Source organism: Haemorhous mexicanus, unplaced genomic scaffold (genome assembly GCF_027477595.1).
Source record: "Haemorhous mexicanus isolate bHaeMex1 unplaced genomic scaffold, bHaeMex1.pri scaffold_247_ctg1, whole genome shotgun sequence".
Lineage (NCBI taxonomy): Eukaryota > Metazoa > Chordata > Aves > Passeriformes > Fringillidae > Haemorhous > Haemorhous mexicanus.
The window spans coordinates 12943-26841 of NW_026776074.1; the positions used below are offsets into that span (position 1 = coordinate 12943).

General features: G+C 45.2%; 1 protein-coding gene across 1 annotated transcript; it reads right to left on the minus strand.

Annotated features, from left to right (window-relative positions):
• Positions 1-224: 224 nt before the first annotated feature.
• Positions 225-13288, minus strand: LOC132323013 (E3 ubiquitin-protein ligase RNF31-like; the record flags this gene model as incomplete). Its single annotated transcript, XM_059837789.1, has 5 exons — positions 225-548; positions 8081-8177; positions 10558-10615; positions 11442-11558; positions 13170-13288. Coding segments are annotated over 5 exons (632 nt in total), but the record flags the coding sequence as incomplete, so codon positions are not given.
• Positions 13289-13899: the final 611 nt, after the last annotated feature.

Consider the following 13899-nt stretch of genomic DNA (forward strand, 5'->3'; position numbering starts at 1 on the left):
CAAAATTGCCCCAAAATGACCCGAAATGACCCAAAATTGCCCCAAATCGACCCAAAATTGCCCCAAAATGACCCAAAATGACCTAGAATCCCCCAAAATTGCCCCAAAAATTACCCAAAATGATGCAAAATGACCTAAAATCCCCCAAAACTGCCCCAAAAATGCCCTAAAATGCCCCAAAATTACCCAAAATTCCCCAAATTTACCCCAAATTAACCCAAACCCCCCAAAATCCCCCCTCAAACCCCATATTTCCCATATAAGGACATTTTTCCCATATAAGGACATTTTTCCCATATAAGGTCGCTCATTTCCATATCGCCCTCAGCCCCGCCCCCTGTGGGCGGGGCCTGACGGGCGCCTCCTCCCCCAGCAGGCGGCGCATGCGCAGTGCGTGCTCGGCCTCGCTCTCGCCCGGCAGGCGGCGGCTCCTCCCGGCCGCTAGGTGGCGCTCTGCAGCGGCGCGCAGCTCGGCCGCGTCATAGAGAGGGGCGGGGTCCAGGCCGTGCCGGTTGATCAGGGACACCAGGTACTCGGTGTAGTGACCGCTGGGGGGGGGACAGGGACCGCGAGTGACCACAAGTGACCGCTGGGTGACCACAGTGACCAATGAGTGGCCACAGTGATCATAGAGTGGGCACAGTGGCCACAGTGACCATAGAGGGGACACAGTGATCATAGAGTGGTGAAAAGGCCCCAAAATGACCCAAAATGGCCCCAAATGACCCAAAAATGACCCAAAAATGACCCTAAAGTGACCATGAGTGACCATAGAGTGACCACAGTGGCCACTAAGTGACCACAGTGACCATAGAGTGACCATAGAGGGGACACAGTGACCATAGAGAGGACACAGTGATCATAGAGTGCTAAAAAGGCCCCAAAATGACCCAAAATGGCCCCAAAATGACCCAAAAATGACCCAAAAATGACCGTAAAGTGACCACGAGTGACCACAAGTGACCACAGTGACCATAGAGGGGACACAGGGACCATAGAGTGGGCACAGTGGCCACAGTGACCATAGAGTGGGCACAGTGATCATAGAGTGCTAAACAGGCCCCAAAATGACCCAAAATGGCCCAAAATGACCCAAAAATGACCCAAAATGACCCAAAAATGACCCTAAAGTGACCACGAGTGACCCTAAAGTGACCACAGTGACCACAGAGGGGACACAGTGACCATAGAAGGGACACAGTGACCATGGAGGGGACACAGTGACCATAGAGTGCTAAAAAGGCCCCAAAATGACCCAAAATGGCCCCAAAATGACCCAAAAATGACCCAAAATGACCCAAAATGACCCAAAAATGACCCTAAAGTGACCACGAGTGACCCTAAAGTGACCACAGTGACCATGGAGGGGACACAGTGGCCACGGAGGGGACACAGTGGCCATAGAGGGGACACAGTGATCATAGAGTGCTAAACAGGCCCCAAAATGACCCAAAATGGCCCCAAAATGACCCAAAATGGCCTCAAAATGACCCAAAAATGACCCTAAAGTGACCACGAGTGACCACAGAGTGACCACAGTGACCATAGAGGGGACACAGTGACCATGGAGGGGACACAGTGACCATAGAGGGGACACAGTGACCACAGAGTGCTAAAAAGGCCCCAAAATGACCCAAAATGGCCCAAAATGACCCAAAAATGACCCAAAAATGACCCTAAAGTGACCACGAGTGACCACAAGTGACCACAGTGACCATAGAGGGGACACAGTGACCATAGAGTGGGCACAGTGATCATAGAGTGCTAAACAGGCCCCAAAATGACCCAAAATGGCCCCAAAATGACCCAAAATGGCCTCAAAATGACCCAAAAATGACCCCAAAGTGACCATGAGTGACCATAGAGTGACCACAGTGACCATGGAGGTGACACAGTGACCACGGAGGGGACACAGTGACCATAGAGGGGACACAGTGATCATAGAGTGCTGAAAAGGCCCCAAAATGACCCAAAATGGCCCAAAATGACCCAAAAATGACCCAAAATGACCCAAAAATGACCCTAAAGTGGTCACGAGTGACCACTGAGTGACCACAGTGACCATAGAGTGGGCACAGTGACCACAGTGACCATAGAGGTGACACAGTGATCATAGAGTGCTAAACAGGCCCCAAAATGACCCAAAATGGCCCCAAATGACCCAAAAATGACCCAAAATGACCCAAAAATGACCAAAAAATGACCCTAAAGTGACCATGAGTGACCATAGAGTGACCACAGTGACCACTGAGGGGACACAGTGACCATAGAGGGGACACAGTGACCATAGAGGGGACACAGTGATCACAGAGTGCTAAAAAGGCCCCAAAATGACCCAAAATGGCCCAAAATGACCCAAAAATGGCCCAAAAATGACCCAAAAATGACCCTAAAGTGACCACGAGTGACCAGTGAGTGACCACAGTGACCATGGAGGGGACACAGTGATCATAGAGTGCTAAACAGGCCCCAAAATGACCCAAAATGGCCCCAAAATGACCCAAAAATGGCCCCAAAATGACCCAAAAATGACCTTAAAGTGACCATGAGTGACCACAGAGTGACCACAGTGACCACTGAGTGGCCACAGTGACCATAGAGTGGGCACAGTGGCCACAGTGACCATAGAGTGGGCACAGTGATCATAGAGTGCTAAACAGGCCCCAAAATGACCCAAAATGGCCCAAAATGACCCAAAAAGGCCCCAAAATGACCCAAAAATGACCCTAAAGTGGCCACGAGTGACCAGTGAGTGACCACAGTGACCACTGAGGGGACACAGTGACCATAGAGTGGGCACAGTGGCCACAGTGACCACAGAGTGGGCACAGTGATCATAGAGTGCTAAACAGGCCCCAAAATGACCCGAAATGGCCCCAAAATGACCCAAAAAGGCCTCAAAATGACCCAAAAATGACCCTAAAGTGGCCACGAGTGAACACAGCGACCACAGTGACCATAGAGTGGCCACAGTGACCATGGAGTGACCATAGAGGGGACACAGTGATCACAGAGTGCTAAAAAGGCCCCAAAATGACCCAAACTGACCCAAAAATGACCCAAAAATGACCCAAAAATGACCCTAAAGTGACCCTAAAGTGACCACTGAGTGACCACAGTGACCATGGAGGGGACACAGTGACCATGGAGGGGACACAGTGATCATAGAGTGCTAAACAGGCCCCAAAATGACCCAAAATGGCCCCAAAATGACCCAAAAATGACCCAAAATGACCCAAAAATGACCCTAAAGTGACCACGAGTGACCATAGTGACCACTGAGTGACCACAGTGACCATGGAGGGGACACAGTGACAATAGAGGGGACACAGTGACCATAGAGTGCTAAACAGGCCCAAAAATGACCCAAAATGGCCCCAAAATGACCCAAAAATGGACCCAAAAATGACCCAAAAATGACCCTAAAGTGACCACGAGTGACCAATGAGTGACCAAGGAGTGACCCCAACCCCAAAAATGCCCCAAAAGTGCCCCAAAAATCGCCCAAAATGCCCCAAAAAAAATAAAAAAAAATCCCCCAAAAATCTAAAAAAAATCCCAAAAATCCCCAAAGTCCCAAAATTGCCCAAAATGCCCCAAAATGGCTCAAAATTGACCCCTGAGTGATCCCTGAGTGACCAGTGACACAACCCCAAAAATCACCGAAAAATCCCAAAAAAATCCCAAAAATCACCGAAAAAAATCCCAAAAAAATCCCAAAAATTCCAAAAATCCCCAAAATGCCCCAAAATTCCCCAAAATTGACCCCTGAGTGACCCCTGAGTGACCAATGAGTGACCAATGAGTGACCACAACCCCAAAAATGCCCCAAAAATCCCAAAAAAATCCCCAAAAAATCCCCAAAAAATCCCAAAAAATCCCAAAAATCCCAAAATTACCCAAAATGGCCCAAAATTGACCCCTGAGTAACCAATGAGTGACCAGTGAGTGACCAATGAGTGAGCACAACCCCAAAAATCACCGAAAAATCCCAAAAAAAATCCCAAAAAAATCCCAAAAATCACCGAAAAAAATCCCAAAAAATCCCAAAAAAATCCCCAAAAATCCCAAAAAAACCCAAAATTGCCCAAAATGCCCCAAAATTGACTCTGAGTGACCTCTCAGTGACCTCTCAGTGACCAATGAGTGACCAATGAGTGACCAGTGAGTGACACAACCCCAAAAATCCCCCAAAAAAACCCCAAAAAATCCTAAAAAAATCCTAAAAAAATCTCAAAATCCCAAAATTGCCCAAAATGGCCCAAAATGCCCCAAAATGAGCCAAAATTGACCCCTCAGTGACCAATGAGTGACCAATGAGTGACCAGTGAGTGACCACAACCCCAACAATCACCGAAAAATCCCCAAAAAATCCCAAAAAATCCCAAAAATCACCAAAAAAAATCCCAAAAAAATCCCAAAAAATCCCGAAAAATCCCAAAAAATCCCCAAAAATTCCAAAATTGCCCAAAATGGCCGAAAATTGCCGAAAATCCCCCAAAATTGACCCCTGAGTGACCCCTGAGTGACCAATGAGTGACCAATTAGTGACCACAACCCCAAAAAATCCCCAAAAATCCCCAAAAAATCCCAAAAATCACCGAAAAATCCCCAAAAAAATCCCCAAAAAATCCCAAAAAATCCCAAAAAATCCCAAAAATCCCAAAAATCCCCAAATTGCCCAAAATGCCCCAAAATGCCCCAAAACTGACTCTGAGTGACCAATGAGTGACCAATGAGTGACCACAACCCCAAAAAATCCCTAAAAAATCCCCAAAAAAATCCCTAAAAATCCCCAAAAAATCCCCCAAAAATCCCAAAAAATCCCAAAAATCCCCAAAATTGACCCCTGAGTGACCAATGAGTGACCACAACCTTAAAAATGCCCTAAAGATCCCCGAAAAATCCCTAAAATGCCCCAAAAATCCCCAAAAAATCCCCCAAAAAATCCCAAAAAAATCCCAAAAAATCCCAAAAAATCCCCAAAAAATCCCAAAAATTCCCAAAAATCCCCAAATTGCCCAAAATAGCCCAAAAAGACCCAAAAGTGACCCCTGAGTGACCAATGAGTGTCTCCTGAATCACCAATGAGTGACCACAACCCCAGAAATCACCAAAAAATCCCAAAAAATCCCAAAAAATCCCCAAAAAATCCCCAAAAAAATCCCAAAAAATCCCCAAAAATCCCAAAATTACCCAAAATGGCCCAAAATTGACTCCTGAGTGACCCCTGAGTGACCAAAGAGTGACCAATGAGTGACCACAACCCCAAAAATCCCCAAAAATCCCCAAAAAAATCCCAAAAAATCCCCAAAAAATCCCAAAAAATCCCAAAAATCCCCAAAATGCCCCAAAATAGCCCAAAATTGACCCCTGAGTGACCAATGAGTGACCAATGAGTGACCACAACCTTAAAAATGCCCTAAAGATCCCCGAAAAATCCCTAAAATGCCCCAAAAATCCCAAAAAAAATCCCCCAAAAAATCCCCAAAAATCCCCAAAAAATCCCAAAAAAATCCCCAAAAATCCCCAAAATCCCCAAATTGCCCAAAATTGCCCAAAATGGCCCAAAATTGACCTCTGTGTGACCAATGAGTGACCAATGAGTGACCAATGAGTGACCACAAGCCCAAAAATCACCAAAAAATCCCCGAAAAATCCCCAAAAAATCCCAAAAAAATCCCAAAAATCACCGAAAAAAATCCCAAAAAAATCCCAAAAAAATCCCAAAAAAATCCCAAAAAATCCCAAAAAATCCCAAAAATCCCAAAATTGCCCAAAATTGACCCCTGAGTGACCAATGAGTGACCAATGAGTGACCACAACCGCAAAAATCCCCAAAAAACCCCAAAAAAATCCCAAAAAAATCCCAAAAAATCCCAAAAAAAATCCCAAAAAATCCCAAAAAAATCCCAAAAATTCCAAAAATCCTAGAATTGCCCCAAATGGCCCAAAATTACCCAAAATAGTCCAAAAGTGACCCCTGAGTGACCAATGAGTGTCCCCTGAATGACCAATGAGTGTCCACAACCCCAAAAATCACCGAAAAATCCCCAAAAAAATCCCAAAAAAATCCCAAAAAAATCCCAAAAAAATCCCAAAAAATCCCCAAAAAATCCCAAAAAAATCCCAAAATCCCAAAATTGCCCAAAATGGCCCAAAATTGGCCCTTGAGTGACCCCTGAGTGACCAATGAGTGACCAGTGAGTGACACAACCCCAAAAATCACCGAAAAATCCCCAAAAAAATCCCCAAAAAAATCCCAAAATATCCCAAAAAAATCCCAAAAATCACCGAAAAAAATCCAAAAAAAATCCCCAAAAATCCCAAAAATCCCAAAATTGCCTAAAATTACCCAAAATTGCCCAAAATCCCCAAAATTGACCCCTGAGTGACCCCTGAATGACCAATGAGTGACCACAACCGCAAAAATCCCCAAAAAACCCCAAAAAAATCCCAAAAAATCCAAAAAAATCCCAAAAAAAATCCCAAAAAAATCCCAAAAAATCCCAAAAAATCCCAAAAAATCCCAAAAATCCCAAAATTACCAAAATGACCCAAAATTGACCCCTGAGTGACCAATGAGTGACCAATGAGTGACCAATGAGTGACCACAAACCCAAAAATCACCGAAAAATCCCCAAAAAAATCCCAAAATCACCGAAAAAAATCCCAAAAATATCCCCAAAAAATCCCAAAAAAATCCCAAAAATCCCAAAAATTCCCAAAATCCCCAAATTGCCTAAAATGCCCCAAAATTGACCTCTGTGTGACCATGAGTGACCAGTGAGTGACCAATGAGTGACCACAACCCCAAAAATGCCCCAAAAATCCCCAAAAAATCCCCAAAAAAATCCCAAAAAAAATCCTAAAAAGTCCCAAAAATTCCAAAAATCCTAGAATTGCCCCAAATTGCCCAAAATGCCCCAAAATGAGCCAAAAGTGACAAATGAGTGACCAATGAGTGACCACAAGCCCAAAAATCACCGAAAAATCCCCGAAAAATCCCCAAAAAATCCCCAAAAAATCCCCAAAAAATCCCAAAAAAATCCCAAAAAATCCCAAAAATCCCCAAAATCCCAAAATGGCCCAAAATGGCCCCAAAATTGACCCCTGAGTGACCCCTGAGTGACCAGTGAGTGACCAATGAGTGACCACAACCCCAAAAATCCCCAAAAAATCCCAAAAAATCCCCAAAAAAATCCCAAAAAACCCAAAAAAATCCCAAAAAAATCCCCAAAAATCTCAGAAAATCCCAAAAATTCTAAAAATCCCAAAATTACCCAAAATGCCCCAAAATTGACTCTGAGTGACCCTGAGTGACCCCTGAGTGACCCCTGAGTGACCAATGAGTGACCACAGCCACAAAAATCCCCGAAAAATCCCAAAAAAATCCAAAAAAAATCCCAAAAAAATCCCAAAAATCACCAAAAAAAAAATCCCCAAAAAAATCCCAAAAAATCCCAAAAATCCCAAAATTGACCCCTGAGTGACCCCTGAGTGACCAATGAGTGACCACAACCTTAAAGATGCCCTAAAGATCCCCGAAAAATCCCTAAAATGCCCCAAAAATCCCCAAAAAAATCCCAAAAAAATCCCAAAAAAAATCCCAAAAATCACCAAAAAAATCCCAAAAAAATCCCAAAATATCCCAAAAAATCCCCAAAAAATCCCAAAAATCTCAAAATTACCCAAAATAGCCCAAAAGTGACCCCTGAGTAACCAATGAGTGTCCCCTGAATGACCAATGAGTGACCACAACCCCAAAAATCCCCAAAAAATCCCCAAAAAAATCTCAAAAAAATCCCAAAAAAATCCCCAAAAAATCCCAAAAATCCAAAATTGCCCAAAATGGCCCAAAATGACCCAAAATTGACCCCTGAGTAACCCCTGAGTGTCCCCTGAATGACCAATGAGTGACCACAACCGCACAAATCCCCAAAAAACCCCAAAAAAATCCCAAAAAAATCCCAAAAAATCCCAAAAAAAATCCCAAAAAATCCCAAAAAATCCCAAAAATCCCAAAATTGCCCCAAATTGCCCCAAAATTGCCCGAGGTGGCCGCCGGGGTGTGACTGACCGGCAGAGGCCGGCGTGCCCGGGGGCCGTGGCCCTGGCGCAGGGCTCGTCGCGCAGCGCCGCCCCCACCTCCTTCTGCTCCGGCACCGGGCACTGCCCTGCGGGGGGAAAATGGGGAAATTTGGGAAAAAAAATGGAAATTTTGAGGGAAATTTTGGGGGGAAAATGGGAATTTTTGGGGAAAAAATGGGGAAATTTTGGGAAAAAAATGGGAATTTTTAGAAAAAATTTTGGGGGGAAAAATGGGGATTTTTTGGGGAAAAATGGGGAAATTTGGGGGAAAATTAACAAAAATGGATAGTTTGGGGGGATGGGGGAAAAGGGGGGGAAAAGGGGGGATTTGGGGAAAATTTGGGGAAAAAATGGGGAAAAAATGGGGAAAAATGGGGAAAAAATGGGGAAAAAATGGGGGAAAAAATGGGGAAAAAAGGGGAAAAAATGGGGAAAAATGGGGGAAATTGGGGAAAAAATGGAGATTTTAGGGGGAAAAATGGGGATTTTAGGGGGAAAAATGGGGGAAATTTTGGGGGAAAAAATGGGGATTTTTGGGGGAAAAATGGGAATTTTTGGGGGAAAAAATGGGGATTTTTGGGGAAAAATGGGGATTTTCTGGGGGGAAAAATGGGTATTTTTGGGGGGAAAAATGGGGATTTTTGGAGGGAAAAATGGTGATTTTGAGGAGAAATTTTTGGGAAAAAAATGGGGATTTTTGGGGAAAAAATGGGAATTTTTGGGGGGAAAAAATATGGAAAAAAATGGGAATTTTTTGGGGAAAAAATGGGGATTTTTTGGGGGGAAAATGGGGATTTTTGGGAAAAAATGGGGATTTTTTGGGGGGAATTTTGGGGGAAAATGGGAATTTTTTGGGGAAATAATGGGGAAATTTTGGGGAAAAAATGGGGATTTTTAGGGAAATTTTGGGGAAAAAATGGGGATTTTTTTAGGGAAAAATGGGAATTTTGGGGGGGAAAATGGGGATTTTGGGGGGAAAATGGGGGAAAATTTGGGAAAAAAATTGGAAATTTTGAGGGAAATTTTTGGGGAAAAATGGGAATTTTTTGGGGAAAAATGGGGATTTTTAGGGAAATTTTTGGGGGAAAAATGGGGATTTTTAGGGAAATTTAGGGGAAAAAATGGGGATTTTTTGGGGGAAAAATGGGAAATTTTTGGAAAAAAATGAGAATTTTTGAGGGAAAATTGGGGATTTTAGGGGGAAAAATGGGGGAAATTTTGGAGGAAAAATGGGGATTTTTTTGTGGGGAAATGGGGATTTTTTGGGGGGAAAATGGGGATTTTTTGGGGAAATTGATAAGAATGGAGAGTTTGGGGGAAAGGGGAAAATTTGGGGGGAAAAACGGAAAATTTAGGGGGATTTAGGGGCAGAAAATGGGGATGTTTTGGGGGAAAAAAGGGGATTTTTTGGGGAAAAATGGGGATTTTTTGGGGGAAAAATTGGGATTTTTTGGGGAAAAAATGGGGGAAATTTTGGGAAAAAATGGGAATTTTGAGGGAAATTTTGGGGGAAAAATGGGGATTTTTGGGGGTAAAAATGGGGAAATTTTGGGAAAAAATGGGGATTTTTGGGGGGAAAAATGGGGGAAAATGGAATTTTTTGGGGAAAAAATGGGGATTTTTTGGGGGAAAATGGGAATTTGAGGGAAATTTTGGGGAAAAAATTGGGATTTTAGGGGGGAAAAATGGGGGAAATTTTGGGGAAAAAATGGGGATTTTTGGGGAAAAAATGGGGAAATTTTGAGAAAAAAATGAGAATTTTTGGGGAAAAAATAGGGATTTTTGGGGGGAAAATGGGGATTTTTAGGGGGAAAAAATGGGGTCAAAAATGGGGAAAAAATGGGGGAAAATGGAGATTTTAGGGGGAAAAATGGGGGAAATTTGGGGAAAATGGGAATTTTGAGGGAAAGTTGGGGAAAAAATGGGGATTTTGGGGGAAATTGATAAAAATCGATAGCTTGGGGGGAGTGGGGGGTTTGGGGGAAAAAGGGGAAATTTTAGGGAAAATTTGGGGGAAAATGGGGTTTTTGGGGGGAAAAATGGAATTTTGAGGGAATTTTAGGAAAAAATTTGGGGAAGAAATGGGGTTCTTGGGGGAATTGATAAAAATTGATAGTTTGGGGAGAAATGGGGGAAATTTGGGGGGGGAAAAGGGGAAATTTGGGGAGAGAAAATGGGAATTTTAGGGGGAAAAATGGGAATTTTAGGGGAAATTTTGGATAACGAATTTGGGAGTTTTGGGAGAAAAATGGGGATTTTGGGGAATTAACAAAAATGGGAACTTTGGGGAAATTTGGGGAAAATTTGGGGGAAATTTGGGGGAGAAAATGCAGAAATTTGGGGAAAAACCCCTGAATTTTTGGGGGAAACCTTAGGAAAAAATTGGGAATTTCTGGGGGAAAATGGGGCAAATTTGGGGAGGGGGAAACGGGGATTTTGGGGTCTCCAGTATAAACCAGTACAGACCAGTGGGGTTGGGGGGGGCGTCAGGAGGCGGCTCCGTCTCGAAGGCGACGTTGGCGGCCTGAGGGGGGAGAGACCAGTATGGACCAGTACGGACCAGTACGGACCCAGTATGGACCAGTATGGACCGGTATGGACCGGGTATGGACCAGTATGGACCAGTATGGACCAGTATGGACCAGTACGGACCGGTATGGACCAGTATGGACCAGTATGGACCAGTACGGACCAGTATGGACCAGTATGGACCAGTCTAAACCAGTATGGACCAGTATGGACCAGTATAGACCAGTAGGGACCAGTATGGACCGGTATAAACCAGTATGGACCAGTATGGACCAGTACGGACCAGTATGGACCGGTATGGACCGGTATGGACCAGTACGGACCAGTATGGACCAGTATGGACCAGTATGGACCAGTATGGACCGGTATGGACCGGTACGGACCGGTATGGACCGGTACGGACCAATATGGACCAGTATGGACCGGTACGGACCAGTATGGACCAGTCTAAACCAGTATGGACCAGTATGGACCAGTATGGACCAGTACAGACCAGTACGGACCAGTATGGGCCAGTAAGGACCAGTACGGACCAGTATGGACCAGTATAAATTTTTTCCCATTCTTAACCCCCTTTCAGAGCCCCAAAAACCCCCAAACTCCCTCCCAGTCCAAACCAGTCCAAACCAGTCCAAACCAGTAACCCCAGTTCCCATTTCCCCCCATTTTAACCCCTTTATTTCCCATTTTTAACCCTTTCTTCCCCACATTTCCCCCATTTTCCCCCCGATTTTCCCCATTTTTTCACCGTTTCTCCCCATTTTTCCCCCTCCCAGTCCCTCCCAGTCCCTCCCAGTCCAAACCAGTCCAAACCAGTTCACCTGGAGCAGGCTCTGCAGGCGGGCTGGCTCCAGTCCCGCAGGTAGAAGAGGCAATCCCGGGGGTGGTGCCCGTGCAGGGACCCCCGCAGGGGGCACTGGGGGGAGGGGGCAGCTCTGGGGGGGGGTGGGGGAGGGGAGGGGTGGGGGAGGGGAGGGGTGGGGGAGGGGAAAGGAGGGAAAAAATTGGGGGGGGAACCAAAAAAAATTGGGTGAAAATCGGGGGAGGAACGGGGGAGAAAGAGCAAAAAATGGGATTGAAATGAGCCAAAAAGAGCAGAAAATGACCCAGGTTGGTCCAAACCAGTCCAAACCAGTACAAACCAGTAACCCCTAACCCCAAACCAGTCCAAACCAGTACAAACCAGTAACCCCAAATCCCCATTTCTCCCCATTTTTTTCCCCATTTTCCCCCATTTTTCTCCCAATTTTCCCATTTTTTCCCGGTTTTCCCCCTCCAAGTTTGGTCCCAGTCCCTCCCAGTCCCCTCCCAGTCCAAACCAGTAACCCCAAACCCCAAACCAGTCCAAACCAGTAACCCCAAATCCCCATTTCTCCCCATTTTTTCCCCATTTTCCCCATTTTCCCCCAATTTTCCCCATTCTTTCCCCATTTTTCCCCCTCCCAGTCCCTCCAGTCCAAACCAGTAACTCCCAGTTCCAAACCAGTAAAAACCAGTAACCCCAAATCCCGTTTTTCCATGATTTCCCCCATTTTTAACCATTTTTTCCCCATTTTTTCCCCGTTTTTCCCCCTCCCAGTTTGCTCCCAATCCCTCCCAGTCCCTCCCAGTCCAAACCAGTAACCCCAAACCCCAAACCAGTCCAAACCAGTAACCCCAAATCCCCGTTTTTCCCATATTTTCACCATTTTTTCCCCATTTTTCCCCCAATTTTCCCCATTTTTCCCCTGTTTCCCCCCTCCCAGTTTGCTCCCAGTCCCCTCCCAGTCCAAACCAGTAACCCCTAACCCCAAACCAGTCCAAACCAGTCCAAACCAGTAACCCCAAATCCCCGTTTTTCCAATATTTTTCCCCATTTTTCCCCATTTTTCTCATTTTTTCCCCATTTTTTCTCTGTTTTTCCCCATTTTCCCCCCTCCAGTCCAAACCAGTCCAAACCAGTAACCCCAAATCCCCGTTTTTCCCATATTTTCCCCATTTTTAACCCTTTTTTCCCCATTTTTCACCCCTTTTCCCCCATTTTTTCCCCATTTTCCCCTCCCAGTTTGCTCCCAGTCCCTCCCAGTCCCTCCCAGTCCAAACCAGTAACCCCAAACCCCAAACCAGTACAAACCAGTAACCCCAAATCCCCATTTCTCCCCATTTTTTCCCCATTTTCCCCCATTTTCCCCCAATTTTCCCCATTCTTTCCCCATTTTTCCCCCTCCCAGTCCCTCCCAGTCCAAACCAGTAACCCCTAACCCCAAACCAGTACAAACCAGTAACCCCAAATCCCCATTTTCCCCGTATTTCCCCCATTTTTCCCCATTTTTCCCCCAATTTTCCCCATTTTTTCCCCGTTTTCCCCCTCCCAGTTTGCTCCCAGTCCCTCCCAGTCCAAACCAGTAACTCCCAGTTCCAAACCAGTCCAAACCAGTAACCCCAAATCCCCATTTTCCCCGTATTTCCCCCATTTTAACCCTTTTTCCCCATTTTTCCCCCATTTTTCCCCCATTTTCCCCCTCCCAGTTTGCTCCCAGTCCCTCCAGTCCCTCCAGTTTGGCTCTCACCCCGGGCCGGTGGAACTGGGCGCCGCAGCCGGAGCAGAACTGGTGGTGGCACTGGGAGCACTGGAAATGCAGACAGCCCCCCCGGGCCAGGGCGAAGCGCTGCCCGCACTGGGGGCACGCTGGGAACACCAGAAATCGCCCAAAATCACCCCTAAACCACCCCAAATTCACCCCAAAAATCACCCAAAATCACCCCAAAATCACCCCAAAAATCACCCCAAAAATCACCCAAAAAAACACCCAGAAATCACCCCAAAAATCAACCAATTCACCCCAAAAATCACCCCAAATCACCCAAAATCACCCCAAAAATCAACCAAAAATCAACCACAAATCACCCCAAAAATCACCCAAATTCATCCCGAAAATCACCCCAAAATCACCCCAAAAATCACCCAAAATCACCCCAAATTCACCCCAAAAATCAACCAAATTCACCCAAAAATCAACCAAAAATCAACCAGAATTCACCCCAAAAATCACCAAAAAGTCATTTTAAAATCGCCCAAAATTCACACAAAAATCAACCAAATTCACCCCCAAATTAACCAAAAATCAACCAAATTCACCCCAAAAATCACCCCAAAATTCACCCCAAATTCACCCCAAAAAACACCAGAAATTCACCTTAAAATCACCCAAAATCACCCCAAAAATCAACCGAAAATCAACCACAAATCACCCCAAAAATCACCCAAATTCACCCCAAAAATCCACAAAATTCACCCCA